At 47.8% G+C, this 21,878-nt stretch overlaps 1 protein-coding gene across 3 annotated transcripts in view; it reads right to left on the reverse strand.

Moving 5' to 3' along the window:
- LOC138449676 (sialic acid-binding Ig-like lectin 13) overlaps positions 1-21,878 on the reverse strand; it is a 496,560-nt gene that overhangs the window by 184,752 nt on the left and 289,930 nt on the right. For all 3 annotated transcript variants that reach the window (XM_069604788.1, XM_069604789.1, XM_069604787.1), the window contains exon 4: positions 5,661-5,933. In XM_069604788.1, coding sequence (XP_069460889.1) covers positions 5,661-5,933 — 273 coding nt within the window. The remainder of the gene's footprint in view (positions 1-5,660; positions 5,934-21,878) is intronic.

Below are 21,878 nucleotides of genomic sequence, written 5' to 3' on the forward strand. Positions count from 1 at the left end.
GAAACTGGAAGTTGCAGTATCAGCAACACTGTGGCTGTCTGGCCCTTCTCTCAGTCACTGTAACTTCCTCTTGTGACTACTCGCATGAGGGGTCATGAGAGGAAGTTATGGTCCCTTTTGTCCCCCACCCCATCCCAGTTCACTGACCCTCAGCAAACCTGGGGGCTCTGTGAGATTACGGAGCCCCCAGGTTCGCCTAGGATCAAAGAAGCTTTTGGGTTCGGTGATCTAATCTGCTCTGCATAGCAGAGCACAAATCACCGAGCCTGAGGTGTCTTTTTCCATTGGCCAAACTTTATAAAAGATGCCTTGAGGTGTGTACTTTTCGAGCCATCTTTTTTTAAACATAGAAATATTTCTATGTGTCTAAAAAATGGCTTGAAAGGTACACAATTCAAGCCATCTTTTATAAAGCTTTGTCGACAGACAAAGACGCCTCGGGTTTTGTCCCTCCTCAAAGCTTTATAAAAGATGGCTTGAATTGTGTACGTTTCAAGCCATCTTTTATAAACATAGAAATAAGATATGGATTTATATGTTTAAAAAAGATTGCTTGAAAAGTACACAAACCACAGTAAGTTACGCATACAAATATATAAATGCATGCATACATTTATATATTTGTTTGCGTACCTTATTATGGATTGTGCACTTTTCAGGCTACGCCCATCATGGAAGCCATGCCCCCAAATGAGGGCCCCCCTCAATTTCTTACCACACTTAATGCACTGCTCTCGCCCCTACAAGATCCACCTCCCAGAGATCAGGCTCTAATCCCAAGTGGTACAGTTCCTCCCTCAAATCCCTTGAAACCCAGAAGCATCACCTGGATTGAATATGGCAGGTGAACCCCATGCCCCAAAACAGAGCCACTTATGCCAGACAGATCAGGGCCTATTGAAATTAAGAAAGCTAAGTTTATGTTTATTACATTTCTATGTTTATGTTTATTACATTTCTATTGCGCAGCCATAAACCCATGGGTGTGAGGGCGCAGACAAAACAAGAAAGGTCAAGCAAATTAGTAGATCCGGAAGCAGACGGAGAGATTAAAGGATCATGTACTACTACTTGAAAAGCAAGGTTTTTAGGTCCTTCTAGAAATTACTCAGGGCTACAGAGAGTCTCAACTGCAGTGGTGGGATGTTCCAGATAGCTGGTGCCACAAAGGTGAAGGCACCCCATTGGGATTTTTTGGTTTTAACTTTAGACTGATGGAGCAGGTTCTGATTGTTGGAGCGAAGATTTCTGCAATTGGGTTTTATTCCTATGTATCTTTGATGGTAAGTGGGCATAGTGCCCTTGAGACATTTGAAAGTAATAACCATGAGTCTGAAGGTGATACGCGCATCTACGGGCAACCAGTGCAGCGTGCGGCGTGCCTCAGACACATGTGCTCTATGGGCCAGACCAGCGATAACTCTGACCGCTCCGTTCTGCACCACCTGAAGGCGACTAATGATCTTTTTGCTAGCCCATGTTAAGAGGCTGCAACAATAATACAGTTTAGATCCTATGATGGCACGAGCAATGGATTCTGCATTAGATTGAGAGCTAAATGATCGCATATGAGATAGCAGTTTAATATAGTAGGTGGCCGAAGACACCGTACTAGCCACATGGGAATTCATGGTAAGCGATTGGTCCAGCACCACCCCTAAGATCTTAACTTTAGGGAGAGCGGGAATTAGAGTATCTCCCAGCTGAAAATGTTTATACGCTGGGTCTAATTTAGACAAGAGGTTGCCAGAACCCACAACCATAAGTTCTGTCTTTCCTCGGTTTAAGGCGAGATTGTTCAGCATCATCCAGTGTTCGATGATTGTGAATATGCAATTTAGTTCTCTTTCGTCCTGGTTGTGTTGACCAGTGAGGGGGATGACACATTGTGTGTCATCTGCGTAGTTAGAGAATAAAATACCCTCCTGGGAAAGGTGGGCGAAGAAGGGAGTCATGAAAATATTATATATGCACAGGGACAAACTGGCACCTTGAGGAACACCGAAGTGTGTCTTAATAGCAGGAGCTTTGGCATCGTGAGCGCATACTCTACTGGATCTATTAGATAGAAAGGAGAGTAGCCAATTAGTGGCGGATTGCGAGCAGTTGGCTACTGACATAAGCCTTTCTGCCAATATGCTGTGATCGACAAGGTCGAACGCTGCCGATTGGTCCAGTGAGATGAGAAGAGAGGCCTTTTGATTGTACATTCTTTGAAGCAGTTGTGACTTAAGATCCAGTAATGAGGTTTCAGTGCCGAAACCTTGTCTAAACCCTGACTGGAACGCATTGAGAATAGGGTATGAGCTAAGGTGTTGAGCCAACTGAGTATAGGCAACTCGATCCAGTATCTTTAGTAGGAACAGGGTATTAGTTATTGGCCTATAGTTAGTGGGTAATCCTTGATCTAAGCTAGGTTTTTTCAATAATGGGGTAACCCAGGCTTGTTTCAGGTCGTCTGGAACTGTACAGCTCTGAAGTGAGGCATTAACAAATTTACATATGGCCTGTACCAATGTAGGGGGGCATGTTTTAATGATGGTAGAAGCACAAGGATCCCCTGTGCAATTAGTAGCTTTGAGTTTGTCGATAATAGCGACAATAAGAGATCCTTCTATGGAAACCGAATAGCCAACTCCTGTACCCCTAGCTGGGAACTTCACAGGATCATTGCAGAATTCAAGACTTCAAGCTGTTCCACTCTCCACCCGCCAGTCCCAAACACTCTGCGATGCCGTGCCAGACCACCTTTACAACATCATCATTGAAAGACACCGCTCCATCATCACCAAACTAGCATCCTTCACCCTGATCTTCTCCGCCTTCTCCTGCCCACTCCATCCTCCTGGACAAACTCCACTCACTTGGCATCAAGGTCTCGGCTCTGAGATGGATCTCCTCCTTCCTCTCCACCCACTCACAAAACATGCTTCTCCCCACTTTCTCCACCCCCCTGCCCTGTCTCCAAACAGGTCCCACAGGGGGCCTCCCAATGCCCCGCCTCTTCAATCTCTACTTAAGCCCCCTCCCAGCACTCACCCGCTCTCATAACCTAACCTGCTACATCTACACAGCTGACATGCAGATCATTTTCAAAATTCCCAAGTCGCCGGCCTCCCCCCCTTCCTGACCTTGCTTCCTGCTTCTGTGAAATTGAACACTGGATGATCGCTAACCACCTACTCCACAATCCTAGTAAAACTGAAATCCAAATCTGAGGTAAACATCACTCTTTCCCCAAGCCACCCCCTGGCCACCCTTCCTAGGATCCCACCCGTAGTATCAGACTTGATAAAGAACCTGGGATGCACTTTGGATTCGGATCTAACTCTCTCCCACCACATCAACACAGTGTCCAGGATGCATCTTCAGACGAATCTTGCCATCTTCTCTAATCTCTCATACCTTAACAGAGTCTCAGCAATCCTTGCAATCATCCTCTCCTGTCGAGACTATGCAAACTCCTTAGTGCCCCCGCCTGTCAGCTCATAAAATTCCAATGAATACAAAACTCTGTTGCTGGTTTCCTCCTGGCACTCTCACCCAGAAAGCACATAACTCCTGCCCTTAGATTGCTCCACTGGCTTCCTATCAGCTGACGAGTCACCCTCAAGGCCATGTGCATCACACACTGCACCCTTTGCAAAACAGGCACAGAATACCTCCATCACAAGCTTATAAATTACCAACCCATCAGAAAGCTTAGATCTGGCTCTTCATTCCTCTTTGTTATCCCCTCCTTCAACTCCACCTGAATTGGAGGATCCTCCTTCTCGGTCCAAGATCCCTTCCATTGACCATCCGACGACATGAGGACTACCTCTCCTTCAGAAAGGCTCTCAAACCCTGGTTATTCCCTCTGGCAACTTGAAGAACCTTCCCACTTGCACATAATTCATGACACCTAGGCCTTGACAGAATCAGTGCCTCCCATTATACTGCACAAAGCAAGGCAAAGTACAAAATCAGAGTAGAAAGGATGATCTGACCACACAGTTATATCAAAGGTAAAGCGCCAACTGAGCTTCAAGGTATGTAGTCTCGCACCACTTGAGTGGACTTCAGCCATAGGCACGGCCACCCACCTGCACGCATGCACGCACATCTATACACCAGTCTAAAACACAAAGCACAACATCTCTCAGAATGCAGCTAAGGTATATGACAAAATATTTGGTCTAGTGAAACACATAAGGACACATAAGGAGTCTCTTGCACTTGCACCACTTCTCAGCACTCATCCACATGCCTGACCATCATGGGTAGTTTACTGGGGCTAGGCCAGCCCACCCAACTCTCTATCTTGGTCACATGCACACATGCATTCTAATCTTTCTGACAACATTTCCCATAGCTTGGACTTCGGTCCCCCGAGGGCATTCCCCACACACGCACGTTGAGGCAACTGATAGGATAAATGTGCTATACAAATGACAAACTACTACTAGTACTACTTTCGCCAAAGCGCTGAAGAAATTAATAAAAACAGTACAATAATAATTGATGCAGTGAAAACAACAAATCCAGGCAGCAAGAAATGACAAGATGGTGACACAGTCAGTTATTAGGAGGGGGCTAAGAGAAGATGAGCTTTAAGGGTGGTTTGGAAAATGTGTAGGAAGGAGGATGAGCGGTTAGAACAGTTAATGAGCAGAAACTGGAGGCTGCAATCGTAGGTTTAGGGACCGAGAGTAAGAGCTGGTTTTGGGAGCGCAAAGAGCGTAGAGGAGAGTAAAGAGATGTTAGAGAGGAAAGATAGTGAGGAGCGAGAGCATGGATGCATTTAAAGAGAACTGAAAGAAAGTGAAAGAGGATGCGAGCGTCAAAGGGAGGAAGCGACATGGATAGCAGAGAGGGTTTGATGGAGGGAAGGGGAGCAAGAGAAAATAGAAGACAAATAGATGAGTTATAGACTGAACGCAGGGGAGCAAGATGGGAAGCAGGAAGTCCTTTGAGAAGGACAGAGAAGTAATCAAAAAGAGAAGAGACAAGAGCGATGATAGGAAGCTTAGTGGCATGGATCACATTTTATATTGACAGGGGCCTGTCAATGTGACCTATGGTTGCTGGGAGCATTACAAGCTCCTGAGAGTAATGTACTCAAGGGGAATGACCAGCGCATAATTTGCGCCACAGCTCAGCCACCTGGAAATGCATAGGTCACCTTAGAGAATAAGGTAATCTGCTAATTTCCAAAAATGGGGCATCTAAAAACAGCACATCATCTGCTCTACTTTTAGATGCTCCATTTTTGAGGATCTTGCCTCAAATCAGCATTTTCAAAAAATGCACAATATGGATGGGTAAAAGGCAAGAGAACGGGGGAACGATGAGCCAGAAGGAGAGTGACGGCAAAGAAAGCAGATGGTGAGCAGTGGACCAAAGAGAGAATTGGTGGGCAAGAGAGCAGAGGGAGAGCAGTGTGAAAGAGATGCAACAGTGGGTCAGAAAGCAGAGAGGAAGCGGTGGGCAAGAAAGCAGAGGGAGAGGCAGGCTTGAGGGGAGGGGTGGGGCAAGGATTTCCATCAGGGTAATGCCCCGATGAGGGCCAATCAGAATGCTTGTTACATTCTGATTGACACTCGCCGGGGACTAATGAATTACAACATATGATCTTTGTCATCCTGAATCACTGACACTTTACTCTGGACGTTGCTTACTGCGGTTTGGTAGGCGGAGCACAGCAGTCCCCTCCGTATTGCTGGCCGAGCAGGTGGTGCTGAATCCGAGGCTTGCAGTCTCTCGCAGGTAGGTCTTTGTCACACGACCACCGGAAAAGGATTTATAGTTGATCTCGTTTTCTGTGGAACTCACGTTTCTGTCTGGCAGGTGCCACGTGATTAATGGAGGCGGATTGGAAAGCACCGCGCATACACATTTGAACTTAAAGAATGCAAGCCGGCATTCCGAGTCTGGAGAGATTTCTGGCGCATCTGCAAACATGGAAAAGATGGAAATATTTTCTCAAAGACAGAAGGCAATTTATCCTGGAATTTGTAGTCTTGTTTTTTTGTAAAAGTTTATTATGAACTACAAATATAACTTTCACCAGAGGCGTTGCTAGGGGGTGGCCAGAGGGGCTATAGCCGCGGGTCTTTTGCTTGTAGCCCCGGATAGAAGTTCAGGGACCACAACCAAGCCCCGGTTCTTTCCAGACCTGGCAACACCCTTGAATTTCACAGATAAAAAAAAAGTATACTTTTACTTTTTAAAACACTTTAAAATAAAAAAAATCTTGATTAAATGAAAACCGATCAAAACACATTTGTGATCAATGGATATGTTCTCAAGTGATGTGTGTGTCCATAAAACAAATGTAGACAAACACTCTTATAAAATGCTCAATGTCAATGCACAACAACTTGTAGGACCATAACGGTTATGCCTGGACCCATGGAACGGGGTCCAGGCGTGTAGGTGCTGGGGGGCACCCAGCTGACGCACAAAGGGACAGGGGGTGCCCCTTTCAGCCTGTGGTCACACATTCGCTTCAATGGCCTTGTGGTACCCAGGCCTTCCTAGCCAACACAGCCGGAGTTGCCCAGCAGGGGCACCAGCGCACACCTGCAGAGTTGCCCGGCAGGGGCTCTGCTAAACATGGGGGACATCAGGGACAGTGTTGCCCAGCAGAGGCACTGTCCTTTTGGAGGGCCCTGCAGGGCAGGCCCTCTGCCTGCTATGCAGCGCCAGCAATGCGCTGCAGAGGAAAGACTCAGCAGGCAGGAGTCAGTTGATATTGACTGATGAGTGGGAAACCGCTCATCCCGTTTATTGAGTGAGTCACATGGTTACGACATGTGACATTAGCACGAGCCCTGGGAGGGACTCATTTGGCCTTTTTACAAGCTTGCTGGTCCGGAAATAACGGTGCCAGTAAGCTTACCGGCACTGTTGTTTCCAGACCGGCAAACTACGAGACTGCCTGCCAGAGCTGCTGTGCCCGACAGGTCTGACCCTGCCGTACACAGCGGCCATGGTAGGCAGACCGTCACGGAAGCACCGGCACCGTTATTAACGGTGCCGGTGCTTCCGTGTTCTGCATTCCCATGGAGTCCTATGGGACTTTATCTTAAAAGGGGTGGCACACAACAATAACGTTAAATACAAAGATGAAAATAATAGAGAAAGCAGACAGACCCAGTCTATCAGACAGTTCCAGAAATGGCTGCCAGGTACGAACATACATGCCAACATTCTCCACCACCTAGGAGGGAGATTCTGCTCCCGAAAGTAGGAGAATGGAATTTTCCTGTAGGATTGCATTCGGGTTTTAATTATTTCATGCGGGAGTAAGAAAATAATAGCGATCTTTATTATATAAAAATCAGGAGTCTCCCTCCTAAATCGGCCAATGAAGGTATCCCCCTTATCTGTGAGCCTTTGAGTGCCCTTAGAATGTATATATACATCCAAACAAGATTGCCCCGTTTTGATTGTTGTTGTATATATGCACACATCATCCATTGGAAATAATGAATTCCAAGCAGCCTGGGGCTCTGGGTGATGGCCAATCAAAGGGCTAAGGCAATATGAAAGCCTTCCCTTTGTTTTAAAATGGCTCATAGCCATCATACCTCTCAACCTCTGTATCACCACGTCGGGTGAAAACACCTGATTTTGTTTTTGACGGGTGAGAGCCCATTGAAAGGCATGGGCGTGCAGGTCCCTTGGCGGGTGAGTCAGCTGATTGCATGGCGGGTGGCACCCGCCAAAAGCGTGTGAGTTGAGAGGTGTGTATCCATTAGGCAGAATTCCTTTTTTATAATTTAGGACGTTTTCCACTTTTGAAGTGTTATGAGTTTTGCTATTGCAATGCAGACTAAGAGACATTCCTTCTGGCTGTTGGTGGGATTCTTATATGACTATTTGAAATTACAGTTCTAGTGATCCACTTAACAGCAATACCTACAGTTAAAAATAGTATGCTTTCCAAGTCAGCCCACCAATCCCTCAAGCAGGAACAATGCAGGCGCATATGGAATATTATAATCAGTTCACATTTCATGCAAATGTTCATACATCCTATTAAATGACAAATACAACCTTGAAAGCCACATTTTAATTGTTAAATGCCTTTTTTCCTCATTACGTTGGAAGACAATGGGGGTCATTCCGAGCATGGAGGTAAGGTCTAAACCATGCCGGTAATGATTTACCGGCATGGTTTTCCGCTCCATGCCATTCCGACCCCTCAGACCGTAAATTACGGCACCTTAAACTACAATGCCGTAATTTACTGTCTTGGGGCGCGCGCTCCACCATGGCGAAATTAACGGCATGGTGTAAACCGGAGCTGATTCCAAGTAAGGAGCACACGTAAATTACGGCCTCCTCAAGGCCGTGAAGTACCTTACCGGCATGGAGTACATACAGGCATCTCAGAGAAGGAGTAAAGAACCCTGAGCAGTGGGACCCAGAGCCAAAGGTGCACACATGCAACACAGACGGAGGCCAGGAGTCTACCACAGCAGAAAAGGAACACACCCACACACCACCCCCCTCCCACACCAAGATGACACCAATCGAACAAGCAAGGCCACAACCACACAAACCCCTATAACAACAACAACACGCCCCCCCACTGAGGAGACACAGGGAATAGAAGTAGGAGGGAGCCAGACCCTGCATGCAGCACCAGAGCAGCCTCCGTTACCACCCCAGCAGCCCCCATGCACACGTAGCATGTCCTGCCGCTCTAGGAGAAGTCCTACCAGATAGACACCCCTGACCACCTAGACCGTAACACCGTCACCACCATATTGTGCCACAGACACAAGAAAAGCGTGCACCATACAAATGTACGGTGCCAACCCAGCACAAGTGATGGTGTTGCCTGTGCCCCACACCCATGCCAAAGGCACCCACCAGCACACAGTGGTATGTCACAACCGTCCATTATGCGGCCACATATACAAGTGCCGTTACACCTCCCCAAGCACACAAGGGTCCACCAATCCTCAACATGGACCACCCATGAGATACACAACAGTAAAGCTGGACCTAATGCAAATGGAGGCATGCCAAATGACAATGGTGCCCCTGACAGCACCCACAGGTCGTATGTGGACCAGCTTGGCATGCACGCTGCGGACAGCAACTGCAAACAATACCACTCCCCTACGTGCAGATGGAATGCAACGCCACCAAGAACCGCACACATGGGTGGGCCCGACACCAAACAACTACACATGACTCAAATGGCCAGCTGATCACCACGCCACCGCGCCACATGGTCCAACATGCAGGATGACCTGTCTGGCTGGCTGTTGAGTCGTCTGACTGTGTCATGCAAGTGCACTGGTGCCACGGGGTGGGTGCCTGCATGAACCAACTGCGTTGAAACGATGAAGCCACTGTACGGAGTTGACCCCAAAAACAAACCTGCCACAGAACCAGTGCAACGCACATGTGAACAGATTCCCACTTTGCCAGAATAAGGCACCCACATCACACTACATCTCCATCAACTGACAAAGGGCTAAGCACACTACACCAGCACCACTCATTGGCAGACACCACAACCGCAAGCGCATATCGGAGGACACACTGCACATGCACAATGTGGCATCCCCCAGCCTTGCATCACATTGGAGACCCATCCCTGGAAGTGGAATTCACGTAGGGCAGCAGGGGTACGAAAACACGTCATCGGCATGGTACCCCCATAGGAGTGTTGGGAATCACCATAGAATGGATCAGAGCAGGATGAATACAATGCTCCACAGACTACAGCCATCACACCCAAATAAGAATGAACACAGTACACAGCACCACAATGATCCGACATCAGGACACCAGCATGCAACAAAGGAACATGTACCTCAAGATGTCCACACCATCGTTCACGGACCATCATGTATACACAACACCCCACTGCATTACATTGCACCGGACACATATTTCTGTCCCTGATCGTGCCCAATACATCCATGGACATGTCCAGATGGCCATCATTGGAACCCTGCCATGACAGCCAAGTACTGTTCTCCACCATGACAGTCCACACACCCACCTAGTAGTCAATAAAGAAATGTGCAATGATCAATGTCACAACGGTTGAACTTTGCGACACCAATTGTGTATTGTGATAATGAAAAAAAAATAGTGCTTACATCAGCAACTGCCCATGCCCCCTCCCCCCTCCCCCCAACTCCAGAACACACCATCACTCCCCTCCCCCCTCCCCCAACTCCAGAACACACCATCACCCCCTCCCCCCTCCCCCCAACTCCAGAGCAGTCGTCCCATGTAGGGTGTGGGGCCCACATGTGGCAGGAATGGCTAATGTCTCTTGCCCCCCTTCTCTGGGGGAGGCAAATCCCGGTGACGCAAGGAACGCCGAGTGCGTCTCTCCGGGCTGCATTGCGTGGCCTCACTTGTTGCGGACGTGTCCTCCTGCTGTGGCTCTGTATTGTGTTGCCCTGCCTCAAGGGCATTCGCTATGCGATTCAGGACATGGCATAGCCGGGTCGTGCTGTCCGTCAGGGAGTCGCACAATCTGGTGGTGCAGTCGGTGAGGGACTGCCGCATTTGGATTAGTTCCTCATGTAGTTCTGCCCTGGCCTGGCGATTGTCCTCAATATAGTTCTCAATGAGATTGTTCAACTGGCGCACCCGGTGCTGGTCATGAGAAGGGAGACCATCTGAGGATCCACTTGCACCAGCATGCTCTGCAGGGGGTGGTATGGGTGGACTTGGGGGAACAATGCCATACCCCTGTGGGTCAAGTGCAAGACTGTGCACGGGTGATTGTGCATCCCCGGAGACGCTGCATGACGCCAGGGTCACGAGGCATGGCTCCGGCATGTGCATGCTGTCTTGTTCGTCCTCTGACATGGGCCCCTGGATGGGTGGTGGGCTGGGCTCCCACTCATCCGACGCGGTAGCAGCAGCCTCACCTGAGATGCTCGACTGTGCCCAGCTAGGGGATTGCACAATTGCTGCAGCCGAGGCTGTGTGGGTTGCTGGTCTGCCAGCTTCAAGTGGCCTTTCCGTAGGCTGGGGGATGTTTTTCTTTCCTGCTGGCTTCGGCCTGACCCTGCCAGTACCCGCAGAGGTGCTTGGGCGGCTTCCTTGAGGTTCTGTGCTGTCATGGTCTGTGCCTGTGGGGGTAAGGAGAGAGGGACAACATTAGTGTATGTACAATGTCCTATTTGCATACATGGTTGCATGGACATTTCGGTCATTTGCGGTTTGTTCGGTTTGGGGGGTAGCTATAGCAGTGGTACATGTGCATGGTGATGACATATACACATGTTTTGGAGTGATTTTTTGTGCCCTGGTCATGTACATTTTGGCCAGTACCATGCCTACCACGCTGGACAGTGTGCATGATGGGCTGTGCAAGTCAATGCACTATGGTTGATGTGCGTTATGTACTCGCACTTGGGCCAGCATTAGGCGGCACTTGCCTCAGCATTTGTTGGATGGGGGGATGCATTGGATGGGGGGAGGGCAACACGAGAGGGTGCCTTCCATGGCCCCTGGGTCAGTTTACATCATGCAATGGACATTGCCAGTGTACACTGTCGACACTCACCTCCTTCTGCAGAAGTCGTTCCCCCGCACTCCATGGTCCCCACGCCCTCAATCGATTCAGTGCCAATGAGCTCCGCACAGGTCTCCTCCCATGGCTCGAGGTGTACTGGGGTACTTGGCCCACCTCCCGTCTGCAGGGCCTGGCTGCGGTTGCTGGAGAGGAGGCCCCGCACCCGCACCCGCAGGTCGTCCCACCGCTTGCGGCAGTCCCTGGGGCTGCGGGGGGTGTTGCCAACAGCGCTCACCCTCTGTGCCAGTTCCGCCCAGATTGCGGAGGGTCGATTCCTTGCGCATGTCGCTACTGAAGACTACATCGGCATGCTCTGCCAGGTAGTCCACCATGGCCTGGAGTTCATCGGGGCAGAATCTCTGCTTGCGGATGCGATCCCCTGCCCTTTTTGGTGCTTTCGGCATGTCCTGTGGTGCCTGGTCTGGTTCCCAACTTTAGTTTCCTCACAGGGCTGCTGAGGATAGCAATGGATTGTGTTTTTAAAGATGGCCGCCGCTCTCCTTCCCTTTCCTGTGCGATGTCGTAATTTCCGGTTCCTTTTTTTTCGGTGACTGTAATTTACGGTCACCGTAATTTACGGTCAACGTAAATTACGGTCACTGTTATGCACTGGCGCTAATGTTTACAGGGCGGTGTTGTACTTTACGTGTCGCTGCATGCCGGTAGGGCTTTTTCATTGGGGTTTTGCAGCAGGCCGCGCGGTCCTTTTCCGGCATGGCGGAAAGCGCATGTCTTTGAGCTCGGAATGGGCCGTAATTTTCAGCCTACAACCAGCACGGTGTCGTACTTTACGCCATGCCGGAAAATACTGATACTTACCGGCATGACTCGGAATGAGGGCCAATATCTTTCACTCTGAATAGGAGAAGCATCTATTTGCTCTTTTGCTCTAGTTTGTCCTCCGTCCACTATCCCACTCCTACCCAACCACCATAAAATGCTTCCCACCAAAAGCTTACTCTTTGCAAAATCCACATCTCTCTTGTGATACTGTCTCTTCCTTCTAGGTCTGTACAAATTTGCCATAAAAGGTTCTGGTGGGCACTGCACATCTTTTCGGAAGGATTGGTCAATGATGAATCCTCAATGCGGACGTGGTGGTATTATGTTGGGTCTTGTGTAAATGTTCATCATCTAGTTACAAGCCACTGATTTTGGGTCGAATAATGTGCTTGTTCATTGAATTCATCCAGCCAATTAGAGCCCTCTTGAGCATATTTGTTGAGTTTGAGTTTTTCAGCAAATCAGAGCCCTACAATCTCCTAAACTTTCTGTTCCTTTGTTGCTTTTTCTAGGCTGTAAGGCAAGTTGCTGCACAAGGCAGGCTCACGAGTGGAGGGTGTTTGGAGGGTTTATGGAGTTTTAGAACAGGGATTTGATAGAGTGCAGCTGTTTTGTGTTGGTATTTTGTCTACTTTCTTGGCGTTAAGTGTCTTTTCAAAGGGAATTTACATGCATCTTTGTGTTAGTGTTTGTTCACTAAGTTGTGTGTTGTTATTTTCCCAGATATGAAAAAATAAATAAATGCCCTTTACTCTTGTCCCTTTTCCTTTTTGTATCCCAATTAAAAAAGCAAACAATAGTTTCCTGTCCAACATCCCCCTCAGTAAATACTGTTTGTCCTCCTCCGAGTTTCCCCTTGCTTGATTGTTATTGTCACCTCACCTCGGCAATGGCTGAGAGACAAGACAAGATTTGGCAGGATAATTGAGATCGAGACCACATTTCATAAGGAGAGAGATGGCAGTATCTGACATATAGGAATAGGGAACTGCACTATTTTCTAGAGAGGACGTGAAGAGGGAAGTAAGGTGTGGCGGGACACTGTGAGCTATGTGCTTCACAATGTGTGGGGACATTGGAGGCACAGGAAGGGTTAGCCATGAGGAATAAGGTAAGAATCTCATCAGGGATAGTGGGTGCAAAGGAAGACATAGGGCCTCATTACACGGATGGCAGAGAACCATGGCGCTATTAGCGCCATGGTTCATGCCGGTAAAATACTGGCACCGCCTTGGCGGAAAGGGGAATTACCGCCCCATTCCAAGGTTGGCGGGGCGGTAATTCTCCCTTCCACCATTGCCCTTCCCCATTCCCATTTTTGCCCCATAGGGCATAATGGGAATGGGGAAGGCGCTAATTACGGTAGCGCAAGTTGCGGTACCGTAATTAGCTCCCTGGGTCCCTTTGCAGGTTGGTTTTTAACGCCTGCAAAAAGCAGGTGTTAAATCTCCCAACCCGCAAAGGGACCTCGTAGTAAGGCGGTAAGGATTTACCGGTACCAGTATTTTACCGGTAGCAGTAAATCCTTACCGCCATCCGTGTAATGAGGCCCATAGTAGGGGGAGAGGATGGTAGGTGAAAAGTGAATAGGTGAAGGGGATAGACGTTAAGTATTAAGGGTACTGCGAATGGTCGACATTTTAAACACAAAGTTGAGAGCAAGATTATTTGCAAAACGGGTGGAGGAGATGGATGAGGGTTTTAGGCGGTGAGACAATTGAGTTGAGTAATTTTTGGAGTTGCCTGGGTTGGGAGGATTGAGACAAAATGAGAGAGAGAGAGATAGACGTCATATTTGGCAGAGTCAAGATCCTAGGAGCAGTTTTGAAGAGCACTGAGGTAGAGTTGGAGATCTGAGGAGTGTCTTGACCTTTCCCAATTGGGAACATTATTCTGTATTGTTGTTTTCAGGGTGTGGATGAGAGGTCTAATCCAGGGCCGTGGAGGGGAGGATGCGGGGGTACATGTGGAAAGCGAGAGGAGAAAGGAGCATAGAGAGCAGTGTTAAAGTTTGTGAAGGCTTCTTCAGAGGATGGATAGGTGAATTCAGCATAGGAGGAGAGAAAGCGATGTAGGTCACAGAGGTAGTTCGGGAATTTGGAGGAGGAGAATTTGAGGATAGTTACTGCAGTATTAGGAGAGAGTGAGTATGAATCAGGAGTGAAGATTGAGGCAAAGATCATAGAGCGGCCGGAGTGAGAATGAGTGTTGGAGTTATTAAAGGTTGAGAGTTGAGAGGAGATGAGAATAAAGTTGATGGAGTTTCCATTTGAATGGGTGAGCAGAGAGTGGACAGAAGAGAGTGAGTTGTTAAGGAGAAGAGAGTTAAAGTCAGTGGATAGAGCAGCAAAGCGGGGAGGTTAAAGTCACCAAAGATAAAAAGGGGGTGATTGGGAGGGAGAAAGTCAATTAGTTGGGAGATGTGGTCAAAGAATTGGTCTAGCAGACCAGGTGGCCGATAGAGAGAGAAAATATATATGCTGTAGGGGGCTGTGATTGTGATGATAGTGTATTCGAAAGATGGAGCATTAGCGGGAGATAGGAGAGTAGGAGAGATAGGAAGTTTGGAAGATTAAAACAGTCCTTCACCACCCCCCTGCCAGTTAGGTTGGTAGGGTGTGTAAAGGTGTAGACAGGGGCATGAGCTTCACCAAGGGTTGCAGATTCAGAGGGAGAGATCCAGGTTTCGGTAAGGGTAATGAGGTCAAGAGAAGGAGAAGGAGAAAAGAAGAAGTCAGAGGTAAAGGAGGTTTATTACAAACAGACGGCAGCTAGGCAGTCCAGGATGATGGAAGATGCACGAGGGTCTGAATTAAGTTTGAAAAATAGTTTTTTGTCATCTGCGTAACACTGGAAGTTGGGGGAGAAGGTGGAAATTCGGAGTGCCAGCTGAGCAAGGTAAGCGTTTAAGTGCCAGGGGGAGAGGTTGGAGCCCTGGCGGACCTCACAGGTGGAGAAAGACGTGGGTGAGGAGAAGGTACCCAGAATAACCTGGGATGAATGGTCAGTAAGGAAGCAGGACAGCTTATCCAGTGCCCCCTCTGAGATACCCAGAGTATCATGGAGCCATTTTATGAGGCTGGAGTGGTTGACCGTGTCAAAGGCAGCGGAGAGTAGAATGATGACAGCTAGAGAGTTAGAGTCAAGAGATGCAAGCAGTTCTTCACAGGTGTTCAGAAGAGTAGTTTCCGTGGCTCTGGATGCTCGGAATCCAGATTGATGGTCATGGAGACCGCCAACAAGTTCAGTGTGCGAAATAAGTTGGGGGCAGAACAACTTCTCCAGGAGTTTCCCAAGGAAAGGAGTAATAGAAATAGGGTGGTAGTTGGCGGGACAGGTAGGGTCTGCTGAAGGTTTTTTCAGGAGGGGGCGCACAAGGAAGTGCTTGGGCGCAGATGGGAAAGAACATGTATTAAAAGAGTGGTTGCAGAAATCACTGAGTACAGGAGCAAGAGAGCCAATGGCAAGAGGCCTTGATGGTTTTGGAAGAGCAAGGGGAAACCTGTTTTGATGAGACCTTCATAGAGTGGACAACTCTGGTGACCTCATCCAGTTTGACAGGGGAGAGGGAGGAGAGAGAGGCAGAAGGAGGATCGGAGGCCAAAGGAGGCAAGGGAGCGTGGGAGGGGTTAAGGGAGAGGGTGTCAAGGGTGCTCAGGATGTCCAGTGTTTTAGAGGTGAAGTGTGTGGTCAGTGTGTTGCAGAGGGCCTGCGATGGAAGAGGGGACGAGGAGACTGCAGAAGGGTTGTCTAGTTCCCTGTAGATTGTAATGAGTTCAGCTGTGTTGTTGGATGCACCCCATACCCGTGCCTGGATGTGGGCCCTTTTCATGGCATGGATGGAGAGTCTGTATTGCATTGGGACCAGGCGACAGGCCAGTTTGTTAGAAGATGAGCCTGAGGTTTGCCACTTCCTTTCCGCAGCTCTGCACTTGTGTTTCAGGGCTGCAAGTTCAGAGTCGTACCGGGTATTACACTTGGAGGCAGGCTTTAGTCGGATCCTCATGACTGGGGCAAAAATGTCCAGAGTGCTAGTAATAGCCAGATGGCGGTTGCATAGAGCAGAATCAGAGGTAGAGTCTGGGGTAGGGGCAGAGGTGGGGGATGAAGGTGGATGCGAATGCAGCAGTTGACACTCGTTTCATCGGATATATTTTTTTATTTTTTTATTTATATAACTGAACTTAATCAGTTTTACAATATTTAGAAAAATAGAAAATCATAATACAACTTCTAAACACAAATTCTAAAACTTCTAAGCACAACTCATAGCATACACAAAGTAACAGTTAGCATTTTGATTTATCTCTTGAAATCCAATTTCCTCCATTAGTACATGTATAAAATAGAAGACTAAATAAAAATGAGGAAAAAAAAGGATTTATCTTTGTGAACAAGGTTGGCAGGGCTAGATGAGGTACGGTCAGAGGGCCGAGGGGACCTATGTGAGAGGAGAGGAGAGAATGGTCTGACCAGGAGAGAGGAGTGACCAGTGGGGGGGAGAGTGATCAGAGTGGATGAGGGCATCAAGTGTGTGTCCTTGTGTGTGTCCTTTTGTGTGGGTTGGACCAGAAGGGAAAATGGAGAGGGAGAGTGAGATCCAGAGGTCAAGGAAGAGAGTGGATGCTGTGGTAGAAGAGTTGAAGTGGATGTTGAAGTCACCAAGGAGAAGGAATTTAGAGGAGGTTGAGAGGAGCGGAAATCAGCACATTCAGAGAGGGACAGGGTGGCAGCATCCGGGGGGCTGTAGATCGCGGCAACGGCCAGAGAGGAGGAGGGAGAGATGACCAACTTGCAAACCAGGCTCTCAAAGGAGGAGTAAGGCTGGGTGGGTATGAGAGAGGAAGAAACCCAGTCAGGGAAGATTAAGGCATCCCCACAACCAGCACGGTTAGGTTGTGGCTTGGAAAGATCTTGTAGCCAATGGGGAGAAGGGAGTCGAAAGCAGTGACTGAGCTGGCATTGAACAATGTCTCTGTAAGAGCGAAAATGTCGAGGTCAATGTCTTCAAGGAGGCAGATGTTGGTGGAGTGTTTGTTGGCTGAGCGGGCGTTAAGTGTGGCCATGTGAAGGAGGTCTCTGCCTTTGAAGGTTTTCTGAGGAGGAGTACAGGAGCGTGGAACACCAGTCGGAGGGGGAGGGACAGAGAGAGTGGTTGGGGGAGTGACAGGTGAGGGAAGGAAGTTATTGAGGGACTGCAGGCACTGGTCAAAGAGAAGGAGGTTGGGTTGAGGACCCTCAACCAAGATAGTGCCAGTGTGGTATACATTAATGATTCAGTGGGATGATGAGAAGCCCGCTAGGCGGACTTCCCATTTGGTGCCACAATTAATGGGACAGGATGTGAATGGAGAGAGAGTAGAGATGAGATGAGGAGTCCATAGATCTGGGGAGGGTACAGAGAAGAGGATATCGGTGAAGACTTCTCTGGAAGTTGCACTAACATAGGTATCTGCAATAGGTAGACCAGGATTGGTGGTCAGGATGTCATTTTGTGCTTTTTCCTTCTTCTAGACTTCGTAAGAGAGAGAGGTAGGTGATAGTGTAGCAGTTAGAGAAGACAGGAGAGATGGTGAGTGCCATCGAGGTGGCAGGAGATAGGTGACGATAGAGGAGTGGTTGCACTGCACAGTCCTAGCCCAAACTCACCAAGTGGTCTAGTAGTTACAGGGGGACACAAAATACAATACAGTGGAATGCAAGATGGTACAAACACACATCCAGGTTTGAAAATCAAATCAAAAAGAGGGTACAGATGCGATGCAGTAGTGGGGTGCACAATGGTACAAACACACACCCAGGTTCGAAATTCAAAAAGAGGACCCAGAATGCAATGCAGCAGTGGGTTGCAGGATAGCACCAACACACACTCATAAATTCGAAATTCAAAAAGAGGGCACAGAATGGAATTCAGCAGTGGGGTGCAAGATGGTACAAACACACACCCAAGTTCGAAAATCAAAAGGAGGGCACAGAATGCAATTGCAGTAGTGGGGTGCAAGATGGTACCAACACACAAACACAAGTTCAAAATGCAAAAAGAGGGCACATAATGCAATGCAGCAGTGAGGTGCAAGATGGTACAAACACACACTCCCATATTCGAAAATCAAAAACGGGGCATAGAATGCAATGCAGTAGTGGGGTGCAAGATGGTACCAACACACAAACACAAGTTCAAAATGCAAAAAGAGGGCACAGAATGCAATGTAGCAGTGGGGTGCACAATGGTACAAACACACACCCAGGTTCGAAATTCAAAAAGATGTCCAGAATGCAATGCAGCACTGAGGTGCAAGATGGTACGAACACACACCCAAGTTCGAAAATCAAAAGGAGGGCACAGTGTGCAATTGCAGCAGTGGAGTGCAAGATCGTACAAACACACACCCAAGTTCAAAATGCAAAAAGAGGGCACAGAATGCAATGCAGCAGTGGGGTGCAAGATGGTACAAACACACACCCACATTCGAAAATCAAAAAGAGGGCACAGAAAGTGATGTAACAGTGGGGTGCAAGATGGTACAAACACACACACACAAGTTTGAAATGCAAAAAGAGGACACAGAATGCAACACAGTAGTGGGGTGCAAGATGGTACAAGCACACACTCCCAAATTCGAAAATCAAAAACAGGGCATAGAATGCAATGCAGCAGTGAGGTGCAAGATGGTACAAACATACAGACACGTTTCAGCCGACCCAAAAGCGACCCATAATTCGATGAAGACGGAAGTCAGATTATTTAGACATGCAAGGTAGGAAGGTGTCAGCACACAATGGTTCAAAGATATTTATAGTTAGTGGAGAGGCAGTGATAATGTCCAGGCATCACTCACCGATGTTCAGCAGATTGCCAAGAGAATGCTGAGGTCCGAGTTCATGAGGAAGCAGGATGCCAGCACGGGGACTGATCTATGGTATGCTGAGTAGGGAGAATAAGGAGGGGGAGCCTCCGAGCCTTCCTAGGCCTGGACAGATTCAGGCAGGGACTTAGGGGTGGGCTTTGGGTAGGAACGGCTTTAACCTGCCGGCTAACCTGATTGGGCCTATGAAGGGAGCAGGTCCCAGTCAGTGCTGAAGGCTGGATAGGCTGGGCACTCCAGTGCCTGCACATCAGACAGTGACCATGTTGGAAGGTAAGGCCAAAAGGGTACTCGGATTAGACACACCACGTTTTCAGACCAAGTTGAGAGCAAACACCACCCACACAAATGTGCAATGCTGCAGTGAGCGGATTACCGTTTGGCATATACTTTTGTTTTTAAATTTAGATTTCAAATTTTGGAAAAAAGTGCTCAGCGCTTCACTCGCAACCAGGTCTTGTATTTACCCCCACAAAGCCCTTCAGGGCTTACCTGGCGGTCTGCTGATAGTGGCTCTTCCTGAAGCCTCGTTGAGGAAGGAGTGTGGCAGGTCCAGTTGCTCTTTCAGTGGTGCGGAAATGTAGGCAGTCCAGGCTTAGGTGAGCCTTGTGTGGGGGCCAGCTTTAGCCTGCCGGCTATCCTGATTGGGCCTATGAAGGGAGCAGGGCTCAATCCGTTCTTCCTGCTGTCTGCATTATTTGATTGTGCAAGCATTGCAGCAAAGCATCCCTGCAGATTTGCATGGTGTCTTCTTTTTTTGATACTGGCTGTGAGTCCCTCTTCTATGAGACATGATTTTGAAAAGTGGCCACTTTAACTTTGAAACATATGTCCACAAGGAAAATCATCAGGTAGTCAGTGTTAACTTTAAATCCAGCTACTCATAAATCACCACACAAGGTTGAAAGCAGGTCCCTCAGCTGCACCACATCGCAACTACCTTCCAAGGCATGAGGCCTTAACATGTTGGTCATATTGCGCTCAAGGAGATACACCAGAGGGAGAATGTTACTCATGGATGCATGCCCACTTGGTGGCCTCCTTGAAAGTAACACAGTGCACATATTAGGCAAGAACTGCCCCTGTTCTTGTTGGTGTAGATGATTTAGGTCCCATTACAGAAAAGAGGTTTACACTCTGTAAATTGTACTAGGCCATGGTGTCACTGGGTTAGATGCGAAGTTGCAACTAAATATATGTTCAATGTAGTTAGAAGAATGGGAATTAGTTACTATTTTTCGTTGGATACATTGTTCTAGTGAGAGTAGGCAGCAACTTGAGCAGCAGTGGTATGGATACAATGCATTGTGCAAAGTCCAATTTTCAGAGCTGAGAAATTTGTAGTGGGGAGCTTTGTGCATGCCAGAGAGGAGTTCATTGAAGGGGAAACTAACATGTGGGAATTCAACAATGGTTTAGATTGCATACACATTTAGGGCATTGGGAAATAAGGGGTTCATTGTGGGAACAAGTAGACTTTGCAGAATGCAGGTTTTACCTACTTGGAGTTTTAGTAGGCTGCAGAGGGGCTGGATTCGCTGGGAGGATTTTTTGCCTGGTTTGGAGTGCTGGATGACCGAGCTCATGCTAGGGGGTAGAAAGTGAACTGCATATGGGCAGTTGTGATAAGATCATAAAGGGATGAAGACGAGAACAGAATGGAAAGTCATGTGTTCAATTTTTATGGGCAGATTGGGTTCTTAGATGCAAAGTGTAATTTCCCTGTTTTTTGATGACCAGAAAGGTCCAGTAACATGGGGGGCTTAATTGAGGGCTGGCGGTTTATGGGTTTGCAGGTAAATAGGTAGAATGTATGCCTAAGGCTGAATGACTTGAAATGACAGCTACAAATTGGATTACGTGCAAGAATGCAGGATACATAGTATGGGACGCCTGGAGCATCTGGGAGGATAAAGATTTTTTCTGCTGCTTTAAATGCTTGCTTATATATTTGTGTCCCTCCTCAAGCCTTAAAGTCTTTATGGAAAGCCTTGTACAATCACAATTTTGGTTAATGGGATTCTGTCACATGGCCTGAATAATAAACTGAGTTATTCATAAATTCTAAATGTATTATGTGGAGTATGTCATAACTAAAGATGGAAGAAGCTCATATGTCATTGGGGTTATACTTTGTGAATGTATCCAGTGGGCTTTTAGAGCTAGGGGGATTACATTACTTGTATTAGTGTTAGCCAATGGAGGGTTGGGGGATGACTTTGTAACAAAATATGTGTGATTATGTAAATTGTTTAAACGGTATATAAACTGTAACTTTGTTGTCATTCAGAGAGAATAGAGTTAGTTTTCAGCTCTAAGGAACTAAGCCCTCACGATCATTAGCATGCAATAAACTTGCTTTACTGGCAAAAGTGCATTTGTTTCTTCACAAAGGCTGTTCTTTCACATTGGAATGTTCAGTGTGAGTTGTAGTAATCTGTGATGGTATGACACTTCTCACAAAGCCTGTCTAATGTGTGCAAAGTACAGACCAAATATGTGGGCACTGAAGTCTTCAGTTTGTTCACTGGCTACATGTGGTGCACCTGCAATTGGTGCAATGGATGTGTGGCATGTTAAGCCTAGCTGAAATCAGAAATCAGCTTATGTGCCACAGTGAACTTTTCTTTCCCAGGCTCACAATTGCTATTGAAGCGCATGACCTCAAAGTGTAGGACATG

This window comes from Ambystoma mexicanum, chromosome 1p (assembly GCF_040938575.1).
Source record: "Ambystoma mexicanum isolate Mex_15411 chromosome 1p, UKY_AmexF1_1, whole genome shotgun sequence".
Lineage (NCBI taxonomy): Eukaryota > Metazoa > Chordata > Amphibia > Caudata > Ambystomatidae > Ambystoma > Ambystoma mexicanum.